Raw genomic sequence first — 16,757 nt, 5'->3', positions numbered from 1 at the left:
CCATAGCCGATGGCCTATCCTTTCCGGAACGTTGTGACCTGGGGTTGGTTAAAAGGTCGCCAGAAACGTCCAAAACACTCTGAAATTAGTCTGCAAACAACCCCACGCCGCGAGCTTATGGCACCAAACCTTTACCAATCGAAGGGCCATAGTCGATGACCTGTTCTTTTCAGGACATGGTGGCCTTGAGTTGAGTCAAATGTCACAAAAACGGCCAAAACCAGCTGGAATTAGTTGGCAGAAAGACCCTGAAAAACGCTGCGAGCCCGTGGGACCAATCAGTAGGAAACCTTTGGGAAACGATGTGTCGATATCCTTTCCTCTCCAGAACCAATTGGTCTCATAAGCCCGGGGCATACGTTTGTCAGCTGCCAATTTTGGTTGTTTTGGGCGTTTTTGGTGACCTTTGACTTAAGTAAGGGTCATAGTGTTCTGGAAAAGTCAGGATATTGCCTTTAGTGCATTTATCGTAGAAGGTTTAAAGCTCATCAGTCCCATAGGCTCGGAGCACGGGGTTGTGTACAACCCAACTGATCCGTTTTTGGATTTTTAGTGACCTCTAACCTGACCCAAAATCACCATGTTCTGGAGACCATAGAATATCGGCGATGGCGCATCGATCGGGGGAGGTTTCGTGCTGATCAGTGTCACAGACTCGGAGCATGGTGTTGTCTGGAAACCTTTTTTTCCGCTTTTGTATTTTGTTGATCCTTGACTTGACCCTAGGGCACCATGTTCTGAAAGGATAACATATCGACTATTGCACATCGATCGATGAATGTTTCATGCTGAGCAGTGTCATAGGCTCGGAGCTTGGGGATGGCTGCGAGCAAATTTTAGGTGGCTTTGACCGTTTTTGGTGACCTTTTGTCGAACCCAAGGTTACCATTTCTGGAACGGATAGGTTATGAACTATGGCATATCGATTAGTAAAGTCTTTGTGCCGATCGGCCCTGTAGACTCGAAGCGAGATGTTGTCTGCAAACTAAGTTCAGGTGGCTTTGGCTGTTTTTGGTTACCTTTGACCTTACTTCAGGTCACCACGTTCTGGAAAGGATAAAATATCTGTTATTGCGCTTCTATTGGTGAAGGTTCCTTGGTGATCATTCGCGTAGACTCGGAGCGCGGGGTTGTCTCCAACACTATTTTTCAGGTTTTGGTATTCTTGCTTACATTTGTCCCGACCCAAGGTCACCATGTTCTGGAAAGGTTAGATTAAGCGGTATCCAATGGCGAAGGTGTTACGTTGATCAGTGCCATAGGCGCGGACCATGGGGCTATCAGCGGGTTTGGTCCGCTGTTTAGTCCCTTCCCTATTGGTATCCATTTGAGTGGAAAAAGCTGCTCTGGACAGCACAATTTGGCCGCCTAGTTAACATGCTTATTAATGCATCATTGTTTGACTACGTCACTGTACCTCGCACAACATTGATTGAGAGCCCATTGACAGCTGCAATGACTGGAAATCGTGCTCATGAACCCCAGATATCAACGACTCGACAGCCACACTTTCCTTGACCTTGTCGGTGCGCGACTAATGGAATGGTAGGACTTGAATGGCGTTCCAAAACCTGGATGACCTTGAAATAGACTCCCCAAAATAGTCTGCACGTCTTTGCGAGCGTGAAGCTCAGAAGCTAATGGACTCAAAGTCTTAAGAATGGCAGAGATGTGATGTGAACTGCACCGAATGCTCTTCAAAGGGGCATCTCCATATAACTGTGGACCACTCCCTTGAAGTATTCGCCAGTTTGGTGCGCCGACCTTTCTACATGTCACCATTTTGCAGTTTGCGATTTTGCCCTTCGCCATTTTGGCATTTTGACATATGGACCTTATGGTTTGTGGCCATTTTGAATTCGCCATCCAGCATTTCGCCATTTCGACATGTCGCTATTCTGTGTGCCACCATTTTACCGTTCGAGATTTTGTCGATTGGATTTTGAGCATGTCGATATTTTACATGCCGCCAACATGGAAGTCAGCATATAGCAGTCGAAAAAGTCATTCGGCAAACTACGAGTCGACTTTTTGTCTAGACACCACGCAAGTCTAGGTTTGAGGGAGTTTGCTTGGAAAAAAATGTGGCTTTCGAAATTGAGTGTAAGCTGGGCGAAAAGCATGGCGGGCATAGTCTACGTCGGGGAGTCCATGCGCCTTAAATATAATGAACACATGTAATAGGCTAAAAAGCAGAGAAGATCCCTTTTGGAGACCATTTTTGGGCAAAATACACTCAGGCTGAAATCCAGGGGAGTACGGACCACGTACCCCTTTTAGAGCTCAAAATCATCTACAGAACACAGGACCACCCCGACAGCAAAAATGTGAATTCATTCTTATCAGAAGTCGGCGGCCAAACCTTAATGTACATGGCTCATCATGGCTGGTTATGCGGATGTGATTAATACCTTGATGTTGGATGAGTGCTAGCTTAAATCATGTATGCTGTCGTGTTAAATCATTTACATGCATGAGTGATGCCTGACCCGCAATGCGCGACGCCTGTTTGATTGAAATCGTTTGCATGTATAAGTGTTGCGTGGCGCGTGCCTGTTAACTTGAGTTGTTTGCATGTATGAATGACACGTGATCCGTGATGTCTATCTACTTGAATTTGTTTGCATGTACCAGTATTTGTTCGCGTATTTCAATTTTTAGTTGCATGTACACTGTATCGTAGTGATGGTTGGCAATCGCTTCTTGTCGAAACCCTTGAATGTTGGTGGCGTGTGACACTGTGTCTCGCTGTTTCAACAAAACCTGAAAAATCGGGTAGGATCGATAGGCAGTTCTGAGTTTACTACTGATAGTCGTGTTTGATGAAGGCATGCAGCTGAAATATCAATGCATCTATCAATCCATTGTTCCGGCAATTTTACGAAAAATAAGGCTATTAGTGCTGCATTGATTATACGTATACTGTTACTCGCAAATGCGCTTGATAACTTACGTACTTTAGGCGTTATCATGAAGTGATGTGTATCATTTACAGGAGTTGCGTCGTTTTGATGATTGCGCTTAGGGTGAACGACAATATTTCGCACACCGCCGCTGTTGGCGAGGCACGCAAATTCTGTACGAGAGATCCTGCCAGAGGCCCTTTTTCTCTGTGGCAAAAGCCTGATATTTATTCGTCGAGGTAAGTTTATGCACCACCCGTCCGGCTGCCACGCTCCCCGTTTGTCCGTATCCAAGGCAGCGAAACGTCCGGACCAATGACCGGCGTTTAGCCACTTGACGTCACCGTCCGCCCGCGGCTCGGGACCGTGCGGCGCAGCGTAGATGTGCAGGCGGCGCCAGGCGGTGGCGAGTCGGCTGCTGTTGGCCCCGGTCGTCGTCCGCCGCCGGCATGGCACACCCCCTGCCGCTTCTTGGTAAGTGGAGCGTCGGCAAACGGACCCAGAGCGAAAGCTGAGGCCTAGATCAATCCCGAGCGCTCTACCAGGCATTATTCAGTCGAAATTACATTGTTTGTCGATGTTTGTTTTTGAACACACTCAGGGTGGGAAGTGAAAAGCGTAAATAATAGCTGATTTGTGGATTGCCCTTTTTCGATACATGCTGAATGGTCTGCATCGGTGTCTTCGAGGTTACAGCACTCCCCAAGCAAAGTAGTCTGCGTGCATGCCTTACTCACCACCCAAGGTTTGCCGCCACCCTGATCACCGGATGATTTGGTCCCGACCTTTCTCCAGACAGGACTGCAGAAGTTTTCGCGTGTTGACGATGCTGTAGCTACAACATTTTACACACATTTTGCACGCGTGAAGCAAATTGAGCGATATTGCGCGGTTATTCCAGGTGCTTGCAGCATATAAGCTGAGTGTAAAATAAAAGTGTCAAAGACGTCTAAACGTCGCATTCGGTATAGGGCGGTCCAAATTACGAATAAAATGCAATGCTTCTTAAAGAAATGGTATACCGTGATATTGCTGAAATGCGTTCGACGGGCAGCGCTGAGCGTAAGTATTAAGCTACGTTCACCTACTAAAAGTGTTCCCTGAACAGCAATGAAAGCGACCTGTATGTTCCAGAACATCATCATGTTTATGGATATACACATATTTTTCAAACTTCGAGCACATCTGTGTGGATTAAGGTTTCAGACTGCACCTTTTTATTGGTTAAGCCTTCTATTTCCGACCAGTTTCTAAAATGCCTGGCAAACCTAAAAGTTGGGTAAGGTGTGCCCTCCTTACGAGCCGTGCCACTGAACAAATGATAATGCGATGCGTCTGGATAGGTAACAGTAGCCCAACCCTCATACAAGTTGGATAAGGCGCGCCCCCCTGACGAGCCGTGGCAGTGAACAAATGATAATGCAATGCGTCCGGATAGGTAGCAGCAGCCTAACCCTCATAAAAGGTAACTATATACGACAACATATTGACTTATCCTGATGAATTTTTTTGCAACTACGTTGCGATTAGTGTGTGCGAGAACTTAGTGAGCTTTCCAACTACAGCAAAAACTTGACTTTGACCGTCAAAATATGAGCGCCGACATGATCTGGAGCCAACTTGACATTTTTTGGGGGGCGGGATTTTTCGTGGACGGGTAGTGTAAAGGCATATCGTGCGAAGCATGGGCTGTTTCCGAGCGAACATGCCGTCCACCATGCTTTGAGGTATCCCCAGCATACCCGGCCAAGGTCTGGCCCATTCTATTCATACCATGGTTCATTACGTCACGAATGACAACATGTAAAACGCCAGCAGCGGATCGAGGAACAGCAGAGGAGGACTCACAGTATTCCTTTGTCCACGTAAGCCAGGCTAAACTAGTTAAGGAAACCGGAGGAAAAGGAAAGGAAACCTGAACTCACTTGTCGAGATTACCGAAAGCTATCAATAATTATATGCGTGCAAGCAACACACAGTGCAAACACATATATCAAAATTGGATGCACCAAGCCGGCACCATGCGCTTGTATTGAGGAGGTGGGTGGAGTGGGGAGAGGAGGGCAACGGGAATCACCGTTTAGCAACGCAGGCAATGTTTTCATCTTTTTTGGTCAATTGCATCATGTTCATCTGCATTTGTAATTTTTCAACAATTTAAGAGGCGTACGCAAAGAAGGTAAGGTGAATCTTTAAAATAATTTAGTGCAGCTCGCAGCCTTGCCCTTCTTGAGACCTATGCCCTTCTAGTTTCCGGGCTACGTGCCCGCGAAGATGTGCAGACTTTTTTAGGGGATATTCCAAGGTCACCCAAGCATTAATACCACCCTAATAACGCTATTCGAATCTTGCCTTTTCATTGACCGTGCGACGATCAAAGCCAAACAAACCATAATTGCAGAGTTGTTCATATCTGACGTTCGTTAGCACGATTTCCAGATATCACTGCCGTCTAGTGGCAAACGATGTTGCGCATGGTGCGGTGACGCACTCAGACGATGCCGCATTGAGAAGCATGTTTACTAAACGGAGAAACTGTGTTGTTTAGAGTAGTCTTTTCCACTGAAAAGTACAGCAACGGCTATGGGTGAACCCATTTCATCATATCTGATGCTTGCTCCAAAATCTTCAGATGTGAAACATTCCCTTTTCCAGGGACAAAGTCAGGAAAGATAGGATCGGACTTCGTGCCGTCGCTCTGGTAACTGAGTTGTGCACACCGGACACTACGTTTCAACATGAGACACTGAATGGCAGTCAAATTTGCCCCGTTCTTAGCATTCTACGTCCCTCACTGCCAAACGCCACTGAACGAGATGCTCTGACATTTTTGTTGCCTTTCAAACCAGATCATCAATGGTCGTAGCCTTCTAGCATGCAAATGATAATAAAGGCCTGAGCAGAAAGCACTGAATGAATGCTTGAATCCGTTGTTTAGGTAGCGTATGGCTTGGATGCATTAAACATGCCAGTGGGTATCGGCAAAAATGCACAATTGTATGCATCAAGGGTGAATTCACACTCCTGTGGTCATTATGAAGTCAATATCAAAGGCAAATATCGACAAATTTTGTTTCGAGTAGATTTTCGAAGACATGGTCAGGTCGCACGCACGCAAAGAATCGAAGCGACATGCAACACATGGTGTTACCACGGTTAAATCCCATAAAGGGTTTTGACACTTGTGTTACATTTCAAACGCTCGTCTTCGGTCAAATCACAATAAAACACTCCCATTTGAAAAATTATATGCATGATTATAAAAGGAAAAAGAACTATAAGCCACATAGCGTATATGAAAAGGAACCAAAAATAGGACAAACTGTTTACCTTAACGGCTTCATCCTCGTAAATCGTTTTAAATAAAAACCTTTCACAAGCTAGCAACTTCCTAAAGCACGTGTTTTGGACGTACAGACCAATCTCAACGGAAAACAGTTTTGGCCCTGCACAACGTACATAAGCGACACGATGACATATGGCATGTGATGAATACACGCGACGGCATGTGATGAATACAAGCGAATGACCTCCAAACGAACATAACATAGAGGGTGGAAACGAGCATGGCGGGGAGGCATAGGCCGCCGCGATGAAACACATCGGTTCAGGTCTGGTTTGTTGAAACGAGCGGCCATTGCTTCGGCTACTTTTATGGATCTAGACAACAGCTGACCTCTGTAAATAAGAGCTCAGAAACATCACGGTATCAGTGTGGCTGACTAAAACTGTGACAGTTTTCAAGAGATCTCCAACAGTCAAAATCCTCACACCTCGCACGGCTCGTGATTGCGATGAGAAGCTACCAACTACAAATACGCTCAGAGCAAGGTTTGCAGGCTCGCTTGCAATGTAGATATTGTCAGAAGCTTTCTTAGACAAAATGCTTATTTTTTCTGGGGATGTCCTTGCCATATTACGCTAATGCACTACAAGCCACGAGAAAAGCGTGCAGTGCATTGCTACTGCACCATCGACTACATATAGACAAAGGATAAATCACTTCCGTTTTCAAATTCACCAATTATTTGCTCTTGCTGCTGGCTGACAAATTCATCATCACTCGACAACTGGGGATATTCTGAGGTATACAGTACATAATCGAACATTCCCGCGAACACAGGCCACTATCGTATGACAGTTGTCAATCGTATGGGCTATCCTAACCCCTGTGTAGAAGTCATCTTATGCTACCTCCGAACCTATGCTAACTGTCTATGTTTTCTCAGCCCTCTACACAGCGTCTGTTTTAGTGTGCCTGAATTACCTCCCCACGCTATCCCGCTCACGCCTGGCGTTGCCGCAGTGGCCGCGCTCATCGCCTCGGTGGCAGCGCAGGAGTTCTACCCTGGGGACGCCTGCTTCAACATGAACCGGTGCGACAACCTGCCCTTGCAGTTCGACCGGTCGGGAGTGTACGTCCTGTCGACGGACCAGGGCTCAATATCGGTGAGGGGCCGACCGCCGGCGTTTCAGGGCAAGGCTGTCTTGGGTCAGCCCTGCCCTGCTGGCCTCGCAGCGCCAACGGAGGCAGCGTGGATTAGTATGTTTTGAACTTGGTCATTGCGGCTCGTTTAGCAGTTGTTGATGGTCCCTGGAGCATTGCCGGACTACACGGATTGGTCGCGTGCAAACATTTGTTGCCAAGGAAACCATACGCACGCTACATTCGTGTTTTTCTGTTGCCGCACCGAATCACCACGACAGTTGGTTGCAATGGAGTGCATTGCGTCTCGTCTGTCCGGCACCATCGAATAGCTCCTATTCACTACATTCCGCCTGGCATGGATTCATTGAGTCGGGCAGGCGGCAAACGCGCAGTACGGTACACAATTGCCCAGGCAGCGGCGTTGCCTTCGCGGCCGCAATTCTACACCACGTGAATGGGACCCAGTCCCCTTCCTGTGCTGCGCCGCGCCCTCCTCGACTCATATTACAGGACATATTGCATGACGAAAACAATATTGGTACCATTTGCTGATCTTATCCAAAGAAGTAGCATGTGGCTGATTTGCAAGCTGAAAATGACTGCAGTTGTGGCTTTAGCAGTTGGCATTAACTCCCAACGGAGCAGGACACCTATTCCCGATGGCTGATAAGCGTGCTGCATGCTAGTTAAGCAATGCTTTCACGTGGGGCCTTCTATGCCAAAGGGATCAAAAGCGGGTATTTTTCAGGTCCGATTCCCTTAGGTTTTGATCAGACATGACAGAGATTGGCTATCGCATGAAAGGAAACACCCATTTGTGGTTCCAGGTGACCTCTGAGGTCAGGGTCAGAGACCACGCACGAAAGACATGCTGTGTGGCGTGGATTTGACCTTTAACCTGACAGATCTAAATTAAGCATTAAGATGAATACTCGGCAGCTTTTTTTGTTACAGTTTTACACACCAAGACGTCTGGTATTTGCAGCATGAAAGCAAAAGTGTTCGGGTAAACGAGAACTTCCAGAAAATTAATCATTTTATGCCGCCTTGCTTTGCCTCTGCATTTTTTCTTCGACTTGCTGCATATTTCTATTTTCATAGCTCAGCTATTCTCATCTGGTTGGGTGGAAAACCATCCTGCTGTAATTCGCCAAAATCTTTGGTTTATTTTCCGCGACCTATCGCATGAACCAACGCCGGTGGGGTTTAGTTATATCTGACTGAGTTAGCTTTCGATGTGCAAGAACAAAATCATTTTGAGTCCAACCATGGTCAACAACACCGCGATGGCGTCGAAGAACTCAGCCATGGTCATCGGAGGCCGGATTAACGCTGACCACTTATGGCGTTGAGCAGGAATGATCTTGACTCTAAGGGGTCAAAGTGTAATTTTCCCATGGCTTTATAGACGATCTGATCGAATTTCATACCGTTTCGAAGGGCCTATCTTAAGGACATTGACCACGTATGACCATGAGCATGACTGATCTTGACCCTGGATGGTTGAAGTGTCCATAGCTTAATGAACAGTGTGATCGAATTGCGTATTGTCGATTAGGACCTATTATTTCTTGATGATTACTATTAATAAAATGGTGCTGCTTTCAATGGTGATTGGGCGATGAATCACTATCTTTCTTTGAACGGCTGCCTATCAGAAGACTGTTGTTCATCGGTATGTGACGTTCTTGAGTGGGATCGACATGAACAGCTGCCTATTAGAAGACTGTTGTGCATCGGCATGTGACGTTCTTGAGTGTAGTCGACATGCGACGGACTGTGGTTGTTGTTTGCCCCGCATTCGTGTAGCTACAACACAAAGTCGTACGACTTACAAACCAGGATCAAAAGCAAGGCGTGATGGAGATGTCCAGCCCATGTGGGACCTGGTTCTCGGCTCGAGGACACTACCAGAGAGCACTTCAACTGTAACCTTGAACCCTAAGACAGCTCAATCCCATTCGTCTTGCATCTTGTATCTGACAGCCGGATCCATCTTGTCTCTGACGCTCCAGTCTTTCACAAGTTCAACATCATTAACTTCCTCGGGACATTGCTAACCCAAGATTTGTCGATGCTCGAACTCCAAATGGGTCTTACGCGCCATGCGTTACTTCGGAAAGACCGTTCAGCGAGTGTGACTTCATCACACTGGTTGCCGTAAAATCCCATTAGCGCGCGAGCACCACTAGACCAAACCAGATCACCACCAGATATAAGCACCAATAAAATACGATTGGTGCCTCGCGCACCAATCGCACCAATCACTCACCAATCGGATTTCACAGCAACACGCACATACACATTCACAAAGCAAGATATCAACGCAGCGACCTTGAAGCCAGCTGCGAGCATTTGGCAGCTCAATTTGTTGTGTTGCAGGCAGACTCGAAAGTCGCCGCAGATCGTTCGACAGACAATGAATCGCATTGACTTGGTGTTTAAGCGCGTGAGTGTACGCTTGCTTCTGTGATGATCATTATTGGTAGATTGCGGTGACTTCAACTTGCGGTGCTCGAAACGGTCGACTAACGGCCAGCCTGGTGCTGTTAAGCATTTGCCCACCCAAAGACCCAAGCGTGGACTGTTTCTTGCGTTTGTGAACATCCGGATCTGGATCTGACATGTTCTGACTTCGAGAGCTGGCAAGCAGGATTTGTTCTCGGGGTAATGCTTGCCGACATGTTTGGATGTACTTCTCACTGCAATAGCGCGTGAATCTTGAATCGTCAGCAGGCCTGTGTGTGAGGTCCGCTCGAACAAGCGGGCCATGATGGTCTGCGGACTGTGCTGGTTCATAGATAAAAAGAGAGTAACGCTACGCTACCTAACACGCTTTATTACGAGGCATCATTATTTTAACTATATTATGTTATTATATATATATATATATATAAACATATATAATATATATACAACTATATTATATTCACGAGGTAGCGTTACCGTTACGCTAGTAACGGTAACGCTACCTCAACATGGCTTCGTGATTATAAAGTCATGTACAACAAATCTATGCGAGTTCATATGTCATGCGACTTCGGCTTCGCTGTCTAAATCGCAAATGGATGTCTCCTCCACAAGCTTCGGCACGGCACGACTAGGATCGACGTTATTTCTGAATGCACTTTTTCTAACGCATTTCATTCAACCCACTCAAGTCATTTTGGTGTAATTGAGCGATGATTCTGCAAAAGACTTTTGGATCACTTTGCAAGGCAGACTGCACCGTGTGCGTCCATACCGGCGCTGCGCAGTTTTTTCTCGCTTACGTAAAGACAATCTGCGTTTTGCTGTCGACGGCATTTTGAGCTTTTCGACACACATTGGTTTCGCTGTCAAGCGTAGCAACCGTTCCTTAAGTTGCTCATTTCAAGGATGTAGGAGGCGGGCTGTAAGCAAAGAAACATCCACTGTATCTTACCTTACAAACGCACGCCCAGCCTGGGCATTGGCAGTGCGGTCTGAAAAGGAGCGGCTGTCAAACACGTAGCACAACTTGAGCGAATTCGGCACAAGCTTTCCGGGGCCGGATGTGATCGTTTCAGCATGTCTGTTTTCAACCAATAAGCTGTGCCCGTCACATGTCAGGAAGTTCGCCACACGACGTGCGGCGCCTGTGGTGAGCTGTTTTCCCAACTGCGTTTTCTAGTCAGGGCGATTCAAAGTTCAGATCTTTTATCGTTGCTGCTGTGCATGATCACAGACACAATGGCAAACTCGTCTCATTTCAGTCGCACGTTCAATAATTTTTTTTTGCATTTTTAACCATTATTTTATATCTTTCATGACAATAAATGCACCATACCTTGTCCTTTTGCGCCTGTTATAGATGGTTCTTATATCTCGCTTTTTAGCGTGACACGTCTGCCATTCTGACAGCCACCGAATGACTGAAATCCACCGCATTCAAAATTGTATGGTCCACGTTCAGAGTACTAAATATATGAAATGGAACGTGTTGCATGGTAAGAAGAAACATCGTTTCGTTGTTGTATCGATTCGGTTAACAGTTATGTTCAGCTCGCGCAGCTCGGGTTTTAAATTTCGTGTCCACAAAGTTAACCAAAGTGACCTTGAATGCCAGTGGCCTGTGCCTGTCATGGGTAGCGATTACCTACTGGTTCTGCGGTGTCATTTATTACGCCCCCATTTGTGAGGGTTGGTAGGAAAGACCCAGAAATAAAAAGCGAAGGAAATTGGAAGGAAGGTAAGATGGAAAGTGATGATGGCGATGGAAATTACAGATTGAAAGGACCAGATGTGCAGATGATTGGGGTGGTTTTATCGGCGTACCTGGGGATGAATGCAGCCGGGATATGAAGGCTGAGGTCGTTGGAAAGCAAAACAAAAAAGATTTATTGTCCTCGAGATGGAGCCCCAAAATATATTGGTAAATAGTTCGAGTGGTCTAAATTTGGGACATGTTGAGGCAGTCGGTAAGGCAAACACTTTAAATGCGACTTTGGTGATAATTTTGAAACCAAGTCGAATCGATGCAGTGTGGCAGCTGTGTTGCAGAAAGCTTTGTATGATATTTTACATTGCACTATGTACTCATATCAATGAGGTAAAGTAGGGAAAGATTCCCCTGGTCTGTTGCTGACAAAATGGCAACACAAGCGTGCGGAAGAGCAGTGGAACAAGTCAGGCGGCCGGTGATCGCCCAAGGCAGCAGCCGGCGGGCCTGAGTAGTGGAGAGGTGGTGATCGCCCAGGACAGCAGCCGGTGGGCCCGAGTAGTGGAGAGGTGGTGATCGCCCAGGGCAGCAGCCAGTGGGCCCGAGTAGTGGAGAGGTGGTGATCGCTTAGGGTAGCAGCCGGCGGGCCCGAGTAGTGGAGAGGTAGTGATTGCCCAGGGCAGCAGCCAGTGGGCCCGAGTAGTGGAGAGGTGGTGATCGCTTAGGGTAGCAGCCGGCGGGCCCGAGTAGTGGAGAGGTGGTGATTGCCCAGGACAGTAGAGGAGAGGTCAGCCCAAAAGCACCCTCACGGTACTCCCAGTCTCGCAGGCGCTCGCTTCAAGGAAGGACGGTCTTTGCACTGAGAATTGCAGTCAAATTGACACGAAAACGCCGTTGTCACTCCAAAATGGCGCCCCAAGGTGAGGCGGAGTGGGAAGCAGAGCCGCATATGACGGCGTTTCGCGCGGGTGACGCACGCGGTCGCACCCGGCTGCGTGCGTACTGATGCGGCATATAGATGCGGCCGCCCTTAGCAGTGATCAACGCTTATTCTGATGTCTAGGCATGGTGTGCTCGTGTCTGAGCGGGCCATGACTAGTGCGGTCGCCTTGTCGCCACGGCAACAGGTGCTGGTGCACCGTCTCGCGAAACAACGGCTGTAACAGGCCCGATGAGGAACTTACTAAGCCGCCAAATTCATAACAGAGGTCGGGAAATAAATCCTGTCTATCTTAACAAATATATTGCCTCTGTGGCAACACCACGAACAGCACAAGTCAAAGTGACAGGAGGCCACGGTCAGGCATGCCTTGCGGTGCATGAGCCGCGAATATTGTATCCTAGTCGGAACAGTACTTTCCTCAACGCATTACAATCGACCAAAATGATCAGTCTTATGTGTAATGTCCCATGTGGGATGTATTATTCTCCGACACCTGCTAGCTGACCCATGCGAGCAATCTTTCCAGAAAAAAAACGTGCCATTTTTTACTCCTTAACGATTTATTCACGGCGAAGCTCTCGTGACGCTTCGAAATCGTCTCTTGCAAAATTCCGGTGCACCCATTTTTTTTACATATGTAACCCGGACTACCATAAGCACACCCCGCTGAAGACTGTGGCAAACCACTTCGGCTCTCACAAACAGCACTCTTCACGCAGATGTGGTGACAATTATCGGGTGCTTGGCTTCAGGTATACTGTGACATGGACAAAGGCCGATGGACCAACGTCCTCACCAGGGGCATCGACGGCTCAGGGAACTTAAAAGACCAGCAGAAGTCCTTGGCATCAGCCGACCTGAGCTCCAACGAGATGGAGCTGGGGTTCGGAGAGCCTGCATCGGAGGAACACTTCAGAGGTAAGCTGCGTCATATGGAGCTGGGGTTCGGAGAGCCTGCATCGGAGGAACACTTCAGAGGTAACCTGCGTCATATGGAGCTGGGGTTCGGAGAGCCTGCATCGGAGGAACACTTCAGAGGTAAGCTGCGTCATGGCAAAAGAAACGCATGATTACCCAGAAGCTGAGACGATCCCGCTCTCCGCATCGAGCGGAGCTGGGAGCCAGTTCCAGAATGAGAGTGCATCGTGTGGTCCAGGGGCCCATCGAGCTTGACCTATGTCTGTGATCGCACCACTTCATCGTTTTGGCCAAATTTAACTAGTCATCCGATTAGATTAGAATCCGATTAGAAAGTCATTTCCTAGATAAGGCCTCACACCTTATGCGCCTTACCAAGACGCGCTCCCAGGTGTCACCCTGTCGGCACGCGCCACGCGCCAGGTCGGCCTGGTGTGCACATTCCGTCACCCGGGGGCTGGTTCGGAATGGGGTGCGCTCGGGTGATAGGTTAAACTGACCCCCTGAGTTCTCAAACGGCAATACGTCCGTGAACACCAAACTCGTGAGACAGATAGGACTTTATGTTGAATCATCTATTTCACATTTGGAAGCAACTCTGTAATGACCTTTGGGTCAAATAACACCAGACAGGCAAGCTCCAGGTCAGAGTGCGAAATGCCATCGGACCCCCCTCACGCAGGCAGCTTTAACCCGGATCCGTCCTGTAGGCAAAATGTCGAGCTTATTTAATCTTTAAAAGGTGAATGTAACCGAAAACTTAAGAGATTATTGGAATAAACACATTTACAGGGACATCAAGTACTACCTTATGCCGCATGCCCCTTAAAGTAAAAGTATGATCGAGACGTTTTTTTCGGTCAGTGACGTTCCATGACTCTTATGAAGTCATAACAATAAATGTTTTGACCTTGTGATCCAGGAATTCGAAATCAAATGAGCGTCAAAAATATCCCAAAATGCTAGATTTTTATTAAAAACATGTTAGTTGTGAACTTTGCCTAACCTTCAAACCTGACCTAATGTCAATGGAATCAGCGGTAATCCTTATTCAAAATGTCTAATTCCATAATACTTACCTTTAAGCTGTATGACCTTGCCTTAAGCTTTGTTGTCACATCATATTAAGCAACTCCCCGAGCTGTCTTCGCTGACTGGCACGGCATGACTTTGATCTGATATATGCCAGTGACCTTGCAAGGCATCTAATATTTACCAACACCAAAGCTTTGGCTATTTCCTTCCTTACACCTAAACAAAGTTAGGTTGGCGCGATTGCACCGGCATGTTTGAAAATCATCGTGAAAAACCCCTGCGAGAGGAATCGACAAGGATTTCATTAATGGCAAGGATAGTGATGGCAAGCATTTATGGAAAGCAGAGGTGTTATCATCTAAACTAAATGCTCTCATCAATGCTCACATGAAATTTAACACCACTCATAAAAAATAACCGTCACAGAACTTTGCCTTCACAGAACTTCTGCATAAATTTTGAAACAAGCCTTGTAATGCCGGTTCCTTGGCAACGTCTTACCATCGCTACACACGTTTGCTGCAATGTCAATGGTTGACTTCCTCATCCCGCACCGTATGAAAAGTTTTGGGCGTCTCAGTTGCAGTCAGCACAAAAGCGGAAGCAAGCACCGCCGTTGCACTAAACAGATTGTCCAAAAGTATTTTGTTGCTACGAGATCTCTCAACATATGAATCGTATGTCGCTCCTGGTCTGGTGTAGACCTGCATGTGGATTCTGGCGCATCGGTGTCTTATGCTCTGGGCTTAAGACTGTTTCATTCCTTGGGGTTTCGTGCCTCCAGCTCTGCTGCCGAGGTTGTTGCACCTCCTGCTCCGGTGCCAGGGTTTCCTGCCTCCTGCTCCGTTACAAGGAGTGTCGTGCGTGCTGCTCCGTTACCACGGGTATCGTACCTGCTTGCTCCGTTACCAGGGGTTTCACGTCCCCTGCCTTTGCCATGGACGTCGTACCTGATGCAGCGTCTGGAGGAGCAATCTCAGCTGCGCGTGGACCTGGTGGCTGAGGATGGCACCGAGTACTTCAGCGTGTTTAACAATGCGCAGGCCAGACGTCCGACGGAAAGACGGCCCCCGCGGGTTCATGTTCGATAATTTAGAGTACGCGTTATGGGAAATGCCGGTAAGTAAACGCAGTTTGTCTCTGGCACCAAGTGCGGTATGATGTCATGAATCAGATATTATCACATTGTGAAAAATTATGTCGGTGTTTATTGAATTGACCAATAACCGCACCGCAATGACACGTGGGACACATGAACACCACATTTCCATTGTAAGTTTTGTTCGAAACAAATTAAAAGCACAAACCACATACGCGAATTAATGGTGCCTTATCTAGCAGTAGAAAGGCATCAAAATATTTATCAAAGTTGCTAGGAATATACACATGATGGATCAGAGGGCTCGCAAAGGAGAAGAAATTTCAAGAGACCCCTCCGGAGTGCAATGTATTGCCTGTGGAGCTACCAGAACTATTTCAATAAATAGGAGCCGCACTTACTCACTCCAGCATTGTTTCACGAATACCTAATTTTGTACCAAATCTGGAATGTGCGGAAAATCGAATAAACAGGGAACAATTCATCGTTTATTGTCAGCCCTACCAAAATGGTTAGTATACCTTATTTTGAAGCGCGTTTTGTGTTGTCATCATGTCCCACTTCGTCATTTTTCGTGAGCAATGTTTTGTGCAATCGAACCAATGCAAAAAGTACCGCAAATGCAAAATGGCAAAAAAGCTCATTATGATGAAACAAAACGCATATGTAATGCAAATTTACGACTATGTTTGCGACTGTTGCGACAAACCGTAGGCTTTGCTTGCGCCCTATCTTTTTTATATTTCAGATTCGACGTCAAATAGAGTCCCTGCCAAATAACCCTAACGCGAAAGGGCTTTTGATTGGGTGGTATACATATTTGTGGTCTTGGAGCTCGTGAATTACCTTGGATTCTTGCGTCAGGCTCTGCTATTGATTATATGCTACCTGATGGTTATGCATGTCACCAACAGTATTAAAAGCCAATGCAAGCATTTGGACCACAAAAAATACAAAACAACATTGTGTAGGTAGAGGCTTGGCTATTCAAAACTCTGCCATTTTGGTCGGGTTGGATCGTACACGATTTTAAGTTTGATTCATTTTAGAAATGATGCAATAGGGAAAAACACCCACGGGTGATATCTCGCCAAGAAGTTATGTGGCCGATAATGGGCGCAAAAAAACGTTTCTTTTGACTCAAGACTTTGACACTCGTGAGAAAGAGTTGAATGTTCAGCCTATCATGGCATGGAGTGCGCAAAGGTGGGTCGTTGCCCAACAGATGACGAGCGTCTGTTTGGTACGTG

The 16,757-nt window shown here is 46.9% G+C and overlaps 1 protein-coding gene across 1 annotated transcript in view; it reads left to right on the top strand.

Annotated features, from left to right (window-relative positions):
- The first annotated feature begins 3,317 nt into the window (after window positions 1-3,317).
- The window catches only part of LOC119102263 (uncharacterized), a 45,632-nt gene continuing 32,192 nt past the window's right edge, over window positions 3,318-16,757 (top strand). Inside the window, exons 1-3 of the mRNA XM_037225633.1 lie at window positions 3,318-3,377; window positions 7,210-7,352; window positions 13,208-13,493. Of these exons, the coding sequence (XP_037081528.1) occupies window positions 3,353-3,377; window positions 7,210-7,352; window positions 13,208-13,493 (454 nt within the window). The 5' untranslated portion in view covers window positions 3,318-3,352. The remainder of the gene's footprint in view (window positions 3,378-7,209; window positions 7,353-13,207; window positions 13,494-16,757) is intronic.

This window comes from Pollicipes pollicipes, unplaced genomic scaffold (genome assembly GCF_011947565.3).
Source record: "Pollicipes pollicipes isolate AB1234 unplaced genomic scaffold, Ppol_2.1 Scaffold_5724;HRSCAF=6776_pilon_pilon_pilon, whole genome shotgun sequence".
Taxonomy (NCBI): domain Eukaryota; kingdom Metazoa; phylum Arthropoda; class Thecostraca; order Pollicipedomorpha; family Pollicipedidae; genus Pollicipes; species Pollicipes pollicipes.
The sequence above is the reverse complement of the archived record's forward strand: the minus strand, read 5'-3'. Positions and strand labels throughout refer to the sequence as shown.